This window comes from Nesoenas mayeri (genome assembly GCF_963082525.1).
Source record: "Nesoenas mayeri genome assembly, chromosome: 24".
Classification (NCBI taxonomy): Eukaryota; Metazoa; Chordata; class Aves; order Columbiformes; family Columbidae; genus Nesoenas; species Nesoenas mayeri.
The window spans coordinates 3,572,345-3,587,834 of record NC_137546.1 but is presented as its reverse complement, the minus strand read 5'-3'; the positions used below and the strand labels follow the sequence as shown (position 1 = coordinate 3,587,834).

General features: G+C 44.9%; 1 protein-coding gene across 1 annotated transcript in view; it reads left to right on the top strand.

The window, feature by feature from the left end:
* Positions 1–15,490, top strand: part of CASZ1 (castor zinc finger 1) — a gene marked incomplete at both ends in the record, with an annotated part of 81,778 nt that overhangs the window by 52,591 nt on the left and 13,697 nt on the right. Inside the window, 7 exons of the mRNA XM_080359006.1 lie at positions 1,135–1,225; positions 3,249–3,413; positions 5,323–5,495; positions 6,079–6,947; positions 8,583–8,724; positions 9,897–9,960; positions 12,209–12,369. Of these exons, the coding sequence (XP_080215132.1) occupies positions 1,135–1,225; positions 3,249–3,413; positions 5,323–5,495; positions 6,079–6,947; positions 8,583–8,724; positions 9,897–9,960; positions 12,209–12,369 (1,665 nt within the window). The remainder of the gene's footprint in view (positions 1–1,134; positions 1,226–3,248; positions 3,414–5,322; positions 5,496–6,078; positions 6,948–8,582; positions 8,725–9,896; positions 9,961–12,208; positions 12,370–15,490) is intronic.

The window sequence follows — 15,490 nt, the reverse complement described above, 5'->3', positions numbered from 1 at the left end:
CCACTGCTTTTTGCTTTCAAGCTCTTCAGCTCTTCCAGGGTCCTATAGAATATACATCAGAGAGTTCATTTCACTGATTAGCCTGTTACTGGATCACGCCCTTTTGCCAATTACTGATATGTCTGTCTGTCAGTACATTCTGTGCACTGTCTGTTTGTATGTAGATATTCTATGGCCTTTCTAGGGTATTTTTCCAGCCTATGTTTCAGGAGTCTCCAGATTTGCTGTGTGGAATGCTCAGTGGTGGCCTGCAGAAACAGATTAGGTGCATGTTGTTGGCTGCTGCTTCTTGTGTCCTACTTTTAATTGCACTGAAGGCAGGCTGAAAGCCCCGTTCTTTTGCATTGCACTGCTTTTTGTTGTGAGCAAATACTGTATCCACGTGGAAACTAATGATTAGCAGGGCTGTCATACATGGGACAAGATGCAGGGACGAGATGGTCAGCCTGTAACGCTTCGTTCTGTTCTTGTTGATCCATCTTGCTTATCTTTCCATTGATCTGTCCATCTTATTGAAAGTTCCTATATAATCTTGCCACGATCGTCTTCTCTCTGTGTCGTTTACCATCTAATCCACTGGTTTGCAATCCTCTCTGTAGTGTGACACCATACTGTGATTAAAAAAACATCCTGAGGCATAAATTGTACAAACAGATAAATGCCTGAGCTTTTCTGAGGTCCTGCTAGATGGATGTATACCTAAAATTTAGAATCCGTATTTGACCAATGCTTATTTGTCTCCTTCTGACATAGGGGATTCTAAAACTCACTGCTGTGGTATCTAAACTCATATACAAGAATTTTAGAATTGTATGATACTTAATTCAAGATTCCCTCCTTTCTTACTCTTCCCCAAGTAAGCACCTTAGATAATGGTGATGAATTTCAAAGGGAAAGACAGATTAGGGCTGTACAAGACCTGAATGATCCTGCTCAAGAAGCACCTTTAAATAGTGACAGACAAGAAGAGGAGGGTGGGTGGATCACCATCCTTGGAGGAGATAAAGGAGATGGGGTTTAATGCCATAAACACGTGGAGTGAAAGCAGGAATGGGACTTATATTTATACCTTACTTGTAGGCACTAGTGTTGGGATGCGGTTTCATTCATTCTTTCTGTCCTTCATGTTTGCAGGTTCTCTGGCAGTCAGCACTGTGGACATATACACTGTGCATACCAGTATCGAGAACATTACCACTGCCTTGACCCAGAGTGCAACTACCAGGTAAAAAGATAGTAAAAGTTATTAAGCACAGCTACCTGAATATTAAAGGAGTACAACCTAGGGGAAATGTCCTCCTGTGCTTACCCCCGCCATGCACACACACACCTCTTCACTTTTCCACTCTGAAAGAGGGCAAGATATATTTTGAACGTACTAAGATCCTATTTTGTTCCCATTTAATCCAATCCAACACCATTTAACCAAACCCAGACCACTGTAATGAAGAGCAGAATATAGATCAGTTCAAGTCAGTGGGAACTACTCCAGTGAAACCAAGGGAATAAATTCTGCTGTGTTACAAATTGTGCCTGAAACGAGGGAATGCTGATCTGTTAGTCTGTCTCTTTCCCTCCTGCTGCCTGAGTGACATTGTAGCAGCAGTATCTGCAACAAAACACCCAATAAGACCAGCAGCAGGCTGGGATTTGTGGGGAGAGGTGGGGGCAGGAGCATGTGGGATGCTGTCATGACTGGGAGAACTGCCAGGGTAGCGACGTCAAGCCAGCCGAGTCCCGTGCTGTGTTTGTTTACCCTCTTCCCAGGTCTGAGTTTGACGCTGCCATTTCTGTGGTCAGGCTGCGTGTCTAAGTGGGAATCCCCGAGTTTGCCTTGACTGTGCATCAGTCACCACTTCAGCTCTACCCCAGGAGACCTTTGGGTCTCAGAGGAATGAGTCTGACCGCAGCGTAGGAAGTTGATCTGGATCTGCTGAGCTTGACTGTGGGTTTCTATTGATCAAAGGAGAGTTTGTCTGCATGTAGTGGTCCTCCTAGCCCAGCATTTGGTAATCGAGTTGAGTCTGTCCCAACTGTGACATGGATATCTCTGCACCAGAAAGAGAGAAACACAAAGGGTGGAAAGACAGAAAAACCTATTAGTATGATTAGCCTCATGATTATTTCCTAAGGAGTCTAGAAGCTGCTTGCAAAGGAGCTGTCTGGTCTCGCAGGGAATAAGGATTTAGACTGCTTTTTAAAATGCAAATTATTTTATGGCTGAGATATATTTTAGAATAAGTAACGCTCTATAATAAGTGGGCACAAATTAACGATGATTGGCAATAGCAATCCTGTATGTACGCCCTGGGAAATCATACCTCCAGCCTCCGAGGGATTCCTGTTGAAATCTATATCCATATATTCCCGTGCCAATACCAACGAGATTGATCAGGATTGATATTATAGGAGGAAAGAGTGGAAGCGATAATCATTTGTTTCCTGTGAGGGAGACTAGAAAAGTTGTTAAACATTAGAATACAGGCCTTTTCAATTACTCCTCAAAATAAATAGATATTGATTTATTTTTGAAAAAAAACAGATTTACTTTCCCACCTTCACTGTTAAATATTGATATCTGTGGGAAATAGAAATGAAAACCTTCATTTTAAAGGCACTTAGCCTGCTCTGCCAGTGGGGTACCCCTTCATTACTTCAAGCAGGTAGGTGAAAAGGATATTCTGGTCATACAGATGCAGCTCTAAGTTCTGCTACCATCTTTTTCTGTGACTGGAAGAAAGTTCTGTGTCCCTGTTTTCCTAATGAAGTTGTCCTACCCTGTAGGGGAGGCAGAAGACTTGCAATAGGGAAATACTACAAAAGAGCAGAGTGTCTTTCCCGGTTTCTAGTCTGACATGAATGTGGCAGCCAGTGTCTCGCAAACCACTACAGTGGGTGCTCTGGAAGCCCGGATTACTCTTGTAGGCTGTTTAGTTCACTGGTTTGCTTTCTAACTATAGTAGTTCTTGAGATAGTAGCAGCTAAAATTATGTTAGAAGAATTGCAATCTTAAAGCTGCAGGGAGCATATTCTGGACATCACCCCAGTGTCACCTTCACAACTTTTCACCTGTATATACTTCACCAAGAAGATACATGCACACAACTCCTCTTCAGTCTGGCTCTCTTGGGGTGATTACTGCTGAGCTTTAAACTCCTGGTACCATAAGTTTCTTAACAACAACAACTACCCCTGCCACCCACCCACTCCCATCACGTGTCTCACTGTCTGTCTCTGTATCTCTCCAGAGATTCACTAGTAAACAGGATGTGATTCGGCATTACAACATGCACAAGAAACGTGATAATTCCCTCCAGCACGGCTTCATGCGCTTCAGCCCCTTGGATGACTGCAGCGTGTACTATCACGGCTGCCACCTGAACGGGAAAAGCACACACTACCACTGCATGCAGGTAACCTCTGGACCGGGAACAGAGGGCAGCCCGCCAGGCAAAACAAGAGCCACTGTTTGAGCTGGGTCCTTTTTGGGGTGGACTGAAAGGCTTCTTGAGTTCTGGCAGCCCAGCACTTCTTGTTAGAGAGCAAGGGGCTGCCCTGAGGCACGGGGGTGACAGTGTGCCGAAGTTAAAACACAGTAATCAGGCAGCCCTTGGTGAAAGCTTTTGTGCCCTGAAAACTCAGATCTCGCTTCCTGCCCTATCCCAACAGTTTAAGACCCCAGTTAAAGTCACAAGGCCTTAATCACATGCTTAAATGCTTTGCTGGGATAGACTTCAGCATATGTTTAACTTGGAATCAGGTAAGCTTTCTGAAGTCAATGAGGCTTAAGCACATACTTAAATGTTAGGCATGCACTCAAGTACTGTCCTGAATAGGGGTTGGTTTGAGCATGTGCTTACAACATTTGATAAATTGTGAACTTCATGTGACTTTCTTTTGATGACATTTTTTGTTATGCTTCTGTAATATTGATTGTTCACTTTCTTCAATTGACCAGGATGATATTTGTTTAATTTTTTTAGAGCACAAGGAATGTTTCACAGCTTTAAGTCACTCTGAGTTTGAATAGAGACCCTCATTGACACAACTATATATGGATAATTCCATCCTCTGCCCACTGTCTTCCAGTAAAATAATGCCCATGTAAGCAGTGTCTTACAGGAAAGGTGTCTGAATATAAATTCCCAATTAAAGAAAATACTGCTTAAATGGCAGAATTTGTGCCATCCATCTCATGGGTTTTTTTTCTTTATGTCCATAATTGGTGTGGATAAAATTCAGTTAGTTGTTTATATAAACTGACATTTTTTTAGGCTTTAGCACCAAGAGCTGCATTGCAAATTATTCCTAAGGAGGTTTTTGTTTAATTCTTTTTTTTAATGCCATGCAGGGTCTGTCTTTTTTCAAGGTGTCAGTGTGGAGAGAGAGAGGCTCTTTTATATTGGAAATAGCTGGAGATCCTTTTTTTTTCTGGGTATTTGTCATGGGTTTTGTTATTGCCTGTTTGAATCAACCTGGGCTGAATTAAGAGGCGGTGTTTTCGTTCTCTTCACTTGTGAGATGGTGCAGGCATTGGCACACGTTGTGCTAGAGAAGGAAAAAAAATCCTCCCTCAGCAGGGCCGAGGACGTTTTCAGATTCCAGTGTTTTTTTACTCAATATGGCAAAGTTGCCCGCTTTACCCAGAGGAAGGCAGGTTTTCAGCATTCCGTCCTCGTCACACCATTCCCATTTGCTGCACGAGTTTCAAATTATTGAAGCAGTAGTCTTGCACAGTGATGGGGAAAAAGAGTCACCAGTTTGCTAAGATGAGCTGAACACAGGGGTTTATGCTTTGCTAGAATTAAACCCTGATGTTACAAGCTCGAAAGGTTATCCTTATGTTGTACCACCCTGCCTTACCTCCTAGAAGGACTAAAGAGGTAAATAACTCATTCCCACTCAATTCTGTATTCCCCAACTAGGTGAAAGTCCTACTTTATTCCTTGTTGCTCCAAAATAACAAAAAGTAATGTCGGTGTTGTTTTCTCCTTAAGAGCAGGAACCCTGCTTACTGCCTCCTTAAGCAGGCATGATTTTCTGGAGATGGTTTTTTATCCCTTTGCATCCTCCCATTCTTTTCTTCCTGTTTCATGCCCAGAGACTTTTTTTGGTGGGTTTTTTTTGAGTATTTTTCCCCATAACTGCTCCATCATTCTTTATATTGGGGATTAAAGTGATGACTTAATACTCCTAGGAGAAGTGCACAAATGGAACTATTAAATGTATGTGTGCTGCACATGTGTTTGTTATTGCTGGTAGTAATGGTAGGCTGTTAAAATGCTGTGCTGATGACTGACTCCCTGTTTTGGCCTGGTGTAGGTGGGTTGTAACAAGGTCTATACAAGCACCTCTGATGTGATGACCCATGAGAACTTTCACAAGAAGAACACTCAGCTCATCAATGATGGTTTTCAGCGGTTCCGCGCCACGGAGGACTGCGGCACTGTGGAGTGCCAGTTCTACGGGCAGAAAACCACCCACTTTCACTGCAGGTGAGACAGCAGGGAAGGGGAGGGATCCTGCCCCAGAGTTGGGTGGTCTGTTTGCCTCCTACTGCCAAATTGTTAATTGAGGAGTACACACAGGGACTTGGTTTTCTCTGCTGTGAACGTCTCAGTACTGCTCTTGAGACTGAACTCATGCTCCATGGCAGATGTGGTTTCCAGAATCTTGCCATAGACCACTCTGAAGGCAAGAGTGGCCTCTCTGTGATCTGAGGAAACTGTACTAGAAAATACATCCTGGAGTCATTTGGGAAAGAGGTCACAGTGCTCTTCAGAGTCTGACTGAAGCAGGCCTTTAATATATTGCTAATGGCACTTCCATGCTAGAGTTCTCTCCAGCCAGCAGTCAGCCTGCTCATCCCTTTCAGGGCCAGACTCTGCCTTCTGTACACAAATGCTCTTCTATTGATTTCCGATGTTCTCAGGAAGAGTAGGAAAGCACGGTTTGTACCTTAGTCCCCTTCAGCTTCTGTTTTGGTTGGAACTTTCAGTGGTGGGTGCCTGCATCCCCATGTTACGGTGCTCCTAGCCCACATAGCCAACCCCCCTCTCCTCCTTGATGCCCTTGCAGGCGACCTGGGTGCACATTCACCTTCAAGAACAAGTGTGACATTGAGAAGCACAAGAGCTACCACATCAAAGATGATGCCTATGCCAAGGATGGCTTCAAGAAGTTCTACAAGTATGAGGAATGCAAGTATGAAGGCTGTGTCTACAGCAAGGCCACCAACCACTTCCACTGCATAAGGGCAGGTTGTGGCTTCACCTTCACCTCCACCAGCCAGATGACCTCTCACAAACGCAAACACGAGCGACGGCACATCCGGAGCTCAGGAGTGCTGGGCCTGCCCACCTCTCTCTTGGGGTCCAAGGATAACGAGCAAGAGGAGTCCAGTAATGATGACCTTATTGACTTCTCCGCTATGAGCTCGAAGAACTCCAGCCTGAGTGCCTCCCCCACCAGTCAGCAGTCTTCCGTTTCTCTCATAGTCCCAGCTACACCCACGTCTGCTGCTGAGCTGGCTTCCTCGCAGGCCAGCAAGTCTGCCAACAGCATGACACCAGCCACCAAGATCTCAGGCCTGCTCTCCCAGGCTCTGCCCAGCAATATACCCCTGGCCCTGGCACTCTCCAACTCAGCACTTCCTGGGACACCTGGATCCTTCTTCCCCATCATCCCCAGCCGGGTCTCTGCACCGCTTTCTGCCAGCTCTACTAATCTGATGACCGCTGGTTCTTCTGGCACCAATCCGACATCATCTGCTCCTACAGATTCCTCATCCCAGGCCATTTCAGGATCTGGTGACCCTGCAGCTACTTCTTCTCCAGCCCCAGCAGCATCTATAATGGAAAGGATCTCTGCTAGCAAGGGATTAATCTCTCCTATGATGGCCAGGCTGGCAGCAGCTGCACTCAAACCCTCTGTGGCCCTTGAAGCAGGTGAGTTACCCTCATCAGTTGTGCTAGTGGTGGGAGGAAGAGCAGGGCCTGCTGACCTGGAGAGGAGTCAGTGGGACCTCCCTCCATGGGACTGGAGGTGGGGAGGAGGTGGTAAAGGAACATAAATGGGAGAATAAGTTTTGTTGCGTCCAGTTAACCCTTGAAGAGGGCAGTCTTGGCAAGGTTTCCATGGAGACCGGCTATGCCCACGTGGCCAGAACAGAGGCAGGAAACGCAGCTTTGCCCACAAATGGAGTAGGCTCCTACCAGACCTGAAGGAAGAGTGTTTCATGTATTTTACCTAGTTTGCTGTAGGCTGAAAAGAGAGAGGCACTGTATTAAAAATGGAAATGAAGAAAAAGCTTGGTCAATACTTGCAGGCTATACTCCAGCCTAAGCTCTCTTCTGCAGATGGTATCGAGTTTTGGCTGGGCCTAGTGGTGTTGATCCTGTAGTTCATTGCTAGTTGTTTTTCTGCTCTGGGGGGCTGGTTTTGTGCTCCAGCTCTTGTCCCTACTGTGGTTCAGTGATAGTGTTGGTACAGTCCACAAACTGGCCCATCCTCCTGCTCCAGGCACAGGATGGGAGCGCTGTCAGTGTCCCCTTCTCCCCGGGAGCAAGCGGGGAGTAGGACGAAGTGATCTGATTAAAGAGGGAGGGGAACTTTCACATACTTTTAAAATTATTATTTGAAAAATTATTTCCTAAAGCAGAGAAAGGTCATTGAGGGAACTATTTTCCTTTATTTTTTAATAAAATGCCACTTGCTGTCTGAGAAGCAGCTCGCCGTCAGCTGTACTGCCGGAGGGTAAATTAATATTTCAGTCACTTGGGGATTGTGGAAAAAAGCTCTGCAGACATGTTCCTGTCAGCAACTTTTTTTCCCTCCTTTTTTCTTTGCTGTTCTGCCTAATTTTTTTCTTTAATTTGTTCTCCTGTTTTCCCCACTTCACTCTTTTTTCCTTTCCTTTCATTTGAATTTTTATTTCATGGGCTCAGCACTAAACCTTCCCCCCCAAAAAGCAAGAATTCCCCCTTTTTGCAGGGCCAGCGTGGTGGCGGTGGCAAGAGGTCGTGCGGTTCGAGCCAGGCCCGTTGGCTGTCACCTTCAATAGCCCCGGCGGGGCAGATGCTCCTGCTGGGCAGGCGCAGTCCGGGCCATCGCTGTCGCTACGGCAACGCTGGGATTGGGGACGAGGAAGGGGGCTTGACTAGCAGTCGAAAGCTGCCACATTGCCTCAGCATTAACAGAGTCTTTAATAAACGCTTAAGAGGCAGCCCCGCAAATGAGTTATGACAGTTTGTGCAGAGAATCAGGTCTCCCCCACGCTCCTTCCGCCCTTCTCCTTTAAAGGGCCCACAGCCTGGACAACTTTGACATAATTTTGCAATAATTATCACTTGAAAAATTTCCACGCTGGAGTGGACGTCAGAACCCATCATGTCAGCTTGGCAATAAACGCTGACCAACAATCCCAGCACTTCCCTCCCCCCACACTTTTTCTTTGCTTTTTCCATTTATGCACTGGTGATAGCTATTTAACTTATTTATTTGCCATTGTAACCTCATTTTAGACCTACATTTTTCTTTTTTTGTTTTTTTTCTCATTTAATTTCAATGTCTTTCTCAAGCAGGGAACGGACAACCCGCCGCTCCTGGACGGTTCCATCCAGTTCAGGTGAAGCAGGAGCCTGCGGAGGCCATGGGATCGTCATCTGCCACCAGCCAGGACTCCCTGCAGGAGCACAGCCTGGACCTGAGCGTCAAGGATCACGGGTGAGAGAAGCACACTTGGGTCTTCCCAGCAAGAAGTTCCTGTATCTGTAATACGAGAGAACACAACATATTAATGACAGGCAATTTCACAAGTGCTGAGCTGGACGCCCCCAAACTGGAGGCAGGGAGACTCTCACTACTCCTCCTCAAGTGTGTGTTCTCCAGATTTTTTGGGGCTCATACACACCTTTGCCAAGAGCCTCACTTTCTGTGCTCTGCTCTAGAAAAAGCCACTGGGAAAGCTCTCTTTCACTTAGATATTCCTGACATTGTCATCAGGAGCTGATCAAAGCTGCTCCAGTGCCACACGTCACCACACGTCACTGATGTCATAGGGCATTGAACCAGGTCTAAGAGAGGCACCTTCCCGAGGAACTGGACACACAAAACAACTGGGTGTCGTGCTGACTGTGGTCTCGGTCCGGCACATGCTCACCTATAGTTATGGTGATGAACCTTTGCAGCCGTGAGATGTGAATGCACCTGTCTCAAAGCGTGTGTCCCACTTGTCCAGAATCTCCACTAAGAATAGGAGTGTTGGGGGATTGTTGTGTGTGGAAAAACTGCAGAGAAACTGATACTGGGGATAAGCGAGCCTGCTCCACTTTGACCTTTTTATACATTCCTTTCTGTACTTCATTTAAATGAGCCTCAGTTTGGGACTCCAGCATTTGTAGTCAGCTACAGCTGTCACGGATGTGTATGAAATACCGAGGTTGCTGTTCAGCACGCTTAGCTGTGGCCATCAGGACTGTTGCGTGGCCTTCTCCTCTGCTGCCCAGGGACCTGTGTCCCTGCCAGAGGGGTCTTGTGTCAGCATCCCCCTGCTTCTGTGGCATAGTTTTGAAAAGTTCTAACAGGATGACAGAGTAAAACAGGGTGGGTTGTGAGTCGGGTAATCAGAGTGTGATGGTGTGGACCATCACTGGAGGAATAGGTCTGGACTTTTTAATAGCTGAAAGAAGTAAATTCTAGAAACTCAGGACCTTCTTTCTCTCCATCTTGGCTATCACAAGGAAGAGTTTGGCCTGCCCAGGGGAGGGTGGGCATCATTCTCTTCCTCTGGATGTAGCAGGTGAGGAGTGAGGCAGCTTGAAGGGAGAAGGATTAATCTCGCTGCTCACAGTCCCTGTGCACATCTTAACTAAACCCTGTTGGTTTGTGTGTTCCAGTAATGAATCAAATGGCCACACAGTCTCAGCAAATTCATCTCTTTTATCCTCGCTTATGAATAAGGTAAGAGCCATCCATCAAACGCCTTTCATTCCCCCCACCAAGAGAAATTAAAGCTGCGATGGCGGGGAGGGGGGGGGAAGAGATGCGTTTGTTTTTTAATGTTTTGCCTCTAATAAGATGAGTTTGTACCATTTAAATTTTGAGACCATTTTTCATCGGGTATAATTTCAGAGCCACTGCTTACGAATTAATTTAATGAACTGGCTGAAGAAATATATTGCAGCCTCTGACACCTTTTTTTTTATCCTTCCTAGACAGAGGAGGCCTCCCAAAGATGTTGTGGGGTTTTTTTCTCTCCATTTTTATTTCCAGAACCTGGCAACTTCTCTCTCTCTCTCTCTTTTTACAGTTACTCATTTCGTTTATTTACTTAAAAACATTTCACTGGGGGAGGGGGAGGAGAATAATTTGTTTTTATGAAAGAGAAGAAAAAAATTAGAAGTTTTGAGCCAAAATCATCAATTTCTGTCTTTCTGGTGTGAGTAATGGTGTCCAACAGAGCCCCCTTTACCATGTTCTAGAATATTTATTTTGGATAATACACGGTTTCTTTTTCCTTACTTTCTCCTTAAATTATACATCATCTCAAATATATATTTCCCTTTCACATGATAAATTCTACTGTACCAAGATTAATTTTGCTGTTGTATACAACTGCAGCAGAGCTCAGGGCAGCCTTTGAGCCGTGCTTTAATATTCTGCTGTGATAGGTTTTACAGGCATAACTGTTGCCGTCCCCTCGGCTCTGGGCGTTACATGCACCAAGGCCATATAACCCTCAAGAGGGCAAAGCAACTTTGCCTGATAATCTCTCGCTTCCTTTCTCTCTTATTTCATGACTCCTTTTTTCTCTGCGGTGTTTAATTTCTGTGTTTATACCACTCTTCTCCCCCATTGTCTCTCTGTTATACCGGGGTTTTAAATGTTCCCTTTTAGGCTTAATTTCTTATTTGTTCCTACATATTGTCCCTTTAGTGATTCCGAACATGTAGCTTTTACTCTAGTGAGTAAGTCTATTTAGTAAGTCTGTGTCTGGGGTCCTGAGTCATTCTGAAGGCCCCGCTCAGAGAAATGCTGTTTCGGTAGATACTTCACTTGAAAATCTCCAGAATATGAGATTTAAGCATATGCTTAGAAATAAGCATTTGTTTGTGTGCAGCCCTGCATAAGATTCATTGTGTTGTGCAAAATAAGTGTAGTACAAGATACGGGTCCTTCAGGTTTGTTTCTTTTTAAAGAAGGGATGGGATTAACTAGTGACATAAACCAGCAAAGAACAGAGCCCGCTGATTTGAAGGAGCCTGTTCCAAGAGCAAGGATTGCAGAATCAGGCCCGGGGTGCCCAGAACACATCGCGCTTGTTTCTTCCTCTGTTTCTGGAGGAATCCTTCATTATTTGTCTAGCAAAAAGAACCCTTTACAGGAATGGAATGCCCAACAAATACCAGTGCAAAGAGACGACCTGAATTTCTGACTCCAGCCGTAAAGAGCTGCAGTCTCCACATAGCAGCAGGGGCTTTACCTTCAGGGGCATTAAGAGAGCCTCAAATAACCAGGGCTCCTGTAGCGTAGTGCAGTTTATTTGGGGGGCCTGTCAGGCTTAATTAACTGATATTTATAAAGGGCTTCAAGATCCTCGAGTGGGTGGAGTTTATAATGCAAGTATTGGGCCCAATCCTGCATGTTATTGATGCTGTGAATTTCACTGCTGTTACTGGAGGTAACTGAGAGCACAACAAAGCAAGAAGTGATCTGGGAAATAGTGTATTTATTCTGAAAGAAGATGTTTTCCCTAAGCACTCTTGAGTAATTTCTTTTTTCTGTCCTGCATGTCATACACCTGGACCTCTAGACTGTCTCCACGTAGAATCTATTTGAAGCCTTTCACACAGGCAATTCTTTTAGTCCAAGGATGTGTAGGAAATGTCCATTTAGCAGAGAAAGTGACGTCATTTCTTTGTTGAAGTTAGTAAGAGTTTTCCAGGAGCTTATTGGAGCCAGAATTTTTCCCCACTTGAATAAGATTTCCCTCCTTCCACCACACTTTGAGGTAGCTGGGTGGAGGATGCAGAAGAGCGAGTGTTACTAAGTTTTGCTGATGCAGTTGAGGCAGCCTCTGTGGACTTCTTGTCTTCTCTCTTAATCTTCCAAGACGCAGCTTGTCTTGGGACAGTCCTGAGGGCACGCGGACTGGCAGTGTCCACAGCTGCGTCCTGGGCTTGATGCAGCGTCTGTCTTCTTGTTCCAGATGTCCAAGTCCAGCGCCGGCCTTGGCAACCTGCTGAATGTTAAGACAGAAGGAGACGGCAGCCAGGCTGGGGCTGGAGAGCCGACACAGCACTTGGGCAAGGCAGTGAAGGCGCTGGTCCAGGAGAAGCTCTCTGAGCCATGGAAGATGTACCTGCGCAGGTAAGGAGAGCACGGAACCGGGAACAGAGGAAAATTATTTCCTTTGTAAAGTGTCTGGCTCATTAGTTCACACTTGAATGCAGATTTCTCTTGAATTTAAAGGCTTAATTCTGTGATAGACTGATCACCTTTTGGAGGGCATGTAGTCCTCAGTCCTGGCTGGCTGCAGGAGGTGTTAATGTCCTATATCTGTCCACATAGAATTATTTTGCAAAGGGATCTTGAAAGGCCACGTACGAGCACAGATCTTCACATAGTACTATTACTCTAGACTTTGTCTTAGTCTCCTCTTTATGTCCCCAAGTCTGCAAGTCCAGGGCTTTTGTAGCACTGAGAAGACCTGTTGGACCAGGTTGAGTTATTATGCACAGATCACAAAAGCCTTAAAGTGCTTGCTGTGGCGTTTCCTCTGATCATAGGAATAGGCCACTGAAACAAAATAAGGAGTACAAGGGATATGGGAACTGGGATGGTTTCTGCTGTTTTGTTGTAGACAAGGAGGCTTGAAAGGAAAATGGAACAGGTACAAAACTCACCCACACACACACGCACATACATGCCCAGACAGACACACGCTCTGAGCATACAGATAGACCCAGGCAGACACACATGGTTTGTGCGCTGACAGGTAGTTGCCTACAAATGCCTGTGGACACTTTGTAAATCAGAACCTTCCATGGAGAAGAGTAGAAGGTCTTTGGTCCATCTGCCGCTGGCCAGGGTAAGATCCTACCCTGCGGTCTATTTGCATTTTGTCCAGCCTAGTTTTAATTATGCCAAGCAATGTGGCTGTTTGTTTGTCTCTGGGAGCATTATTCTACCACCTAATATGTTTCACTGTCATGATTTTTTTCATGGTATGCTGCCTGAATTTCCCTTTTTGTAATTTTGTTCCACTTCTCCTGGTTATATCCTCTTGAACCACAGCCGATAATTCCTCTCCACAACTGGCGTTCCCCCCCTTCAGATAGTCACAGCCTTTTAGCACACCGTTTAACCAAGCTTATTTACTTCTTTCAATCTGACTTTGTAAATTAGTCCCTTCAACCTGCTGATCATGTTGTTGTGTCGTTCCTGCTGTTCCCTGAGCGGGTGCAGCACTGGGCTGTGTCACCACCCCAGACACCAGCAGCTTCCTGCCCCCATAGTGCAGCTCTCAGTTGTGGTACCTTGTTTGCATCTGTACTGCAGAATGTATACGTATCATGTTTACCATCCCCTGTTACACAGGATTGCTTTTAATGTTGCTCCCATGAGTCCTCTATGTATAAAAATACCCCCCACCCCCTAGGTGTATTAGCTGTGAGTTTCCAAATACGACTCTCGTACTCTGAACCGTCTCCCTTGTCTTGCAAGGCCTCTCTGTGTTATTTTTCTCCTCCTCGCTGGTGTTGCCAACTCCTCCCAGTTTAGTATCTTCTGTGAATTTCATTAACGCGCTGTTTACTCCTTCTCCTAGATTACTAATGAAGATGTTAAATAAGCTCAGACCTAACCAAAGTCATCCTTGCAGCACTCGCAAGACGATACCTCCTCCCAGCTCAATATGTTGCTGTTTGTCATTAGCCTTTGTTTACGGTCCTTCAGCCAGTTTTCAATCCATGAGGTAGCATTCACATCCAGGCCAATTTGAATTAATTCTAAGCATATGTGAGACTGCATCAAAATGCTTTACTAAAATCCAAATGTACTGCGTCCCTTCATCCACTAATTTTGTAATTCTATCAAAAAAAGCAATTAAATTTGTCTGGCAAGATTTATTCTTTATAATCCTGATGCTGTTTATTGCTCATGGATCCTTTATCCTCTAGATGTTTAATGATTTTCTCCTCCCTCTTAATATTTGTTCCATTACTTTACTAGCAGGAGAAGTTAAGACTAGAAGTATGATAATTGCCAAAGATCACTTGTCTTTTTTTCCCTAAAAGAATCAGTACCTAGATTTTTAATTTTTATTTTTTTTTTCCAATTTCCTAGAACCTCCCTCTTCTCTGTGGCTTCAAACCCAGCAAATAGTCACGCAATCAGTTTGTGAGTTAATTTCCGTTGCGCTTCAGGACATACATCATCCAGCCTGGCTGATGTGTGCATATTTATATTTTCCAACCAGTTCCTTTATTTGCTCTCCACAAGGTCTTTATCCCTAATTGTCCTTTTTGTCTTCAGCTTCCCTATCCAAGGCAAATTTTATAAGGCAGACATTTTTTAAACATCACATCCCATTTCTATGAGAGCTGCTTTCTAAGTGCAATACCCTTTGTCCCTGGTAAAACAGCCCCTTTAGCTTGTACTAAATTGGTTTCTTACCTCTTACCACACCTTCACTTTCCTCTGTGTTCCCCCTGCAAGCCTTCACTGGCTGCATGTTCTATACCCACTGACCTTCTTCTCCAGTACGAGGTTGTTTGCTTTTTTCTTTACCCTCAAATAGTGAGGAGGTCCCTCCTGGGACCACACAGGCTGCTGTTTGTTTCTTGCTTTCCTGCTCATCAGAGCAATTGTAGTTTGTTGTATCTTAATTATGCAAGATTCCCCTGTTAAGTTTCAGATCCTTCCTGCCAGTGATTTTTCCTTGATTCCCTGTGATTCTGGAGTTTCCTGAAATCACATGTGCTACTCTTAATAAGTCTGGCTCAGCAGTGAAACCAGGCTTACATCTTTTTGCCCTCTTGACCATTTCCTCCGAGATGACAGGAGGCATATCCTAGGTGATGGGGTTTGCATTGCAGTATTGTTCCTTCTGTACTTCATGGGCTGCGCTTTTCACTAGTTACGCATACAAGGCTGTAATTACTATCTGGGCAACACTTTGTCTCTCCCACCTGTGTGATACCCTGTTGTTTCAAGGCAAGGGGAGAGCAGATTCTGGATTTCCATTCCCTTGAACCACAGTTGGTTTTTCCCTTTTGCTGCTCCCAGTAAATTCAAACAGAAAAAAAAGAAGCAAACCAACCTGTAATATTTCAGCAGTGCCCTCTTGGTCTGGATTTCCCTTGATTTACTAACCTTTGGTCGTTCCTCAGAGCTTTGGCTTTTGTACATACACACTCAAGAACACAAATGGTTTTCCTCTTTTGTTTCAGAGCAGTTCTGTATTTTGCTCTCACTAAAAGTGAATGGG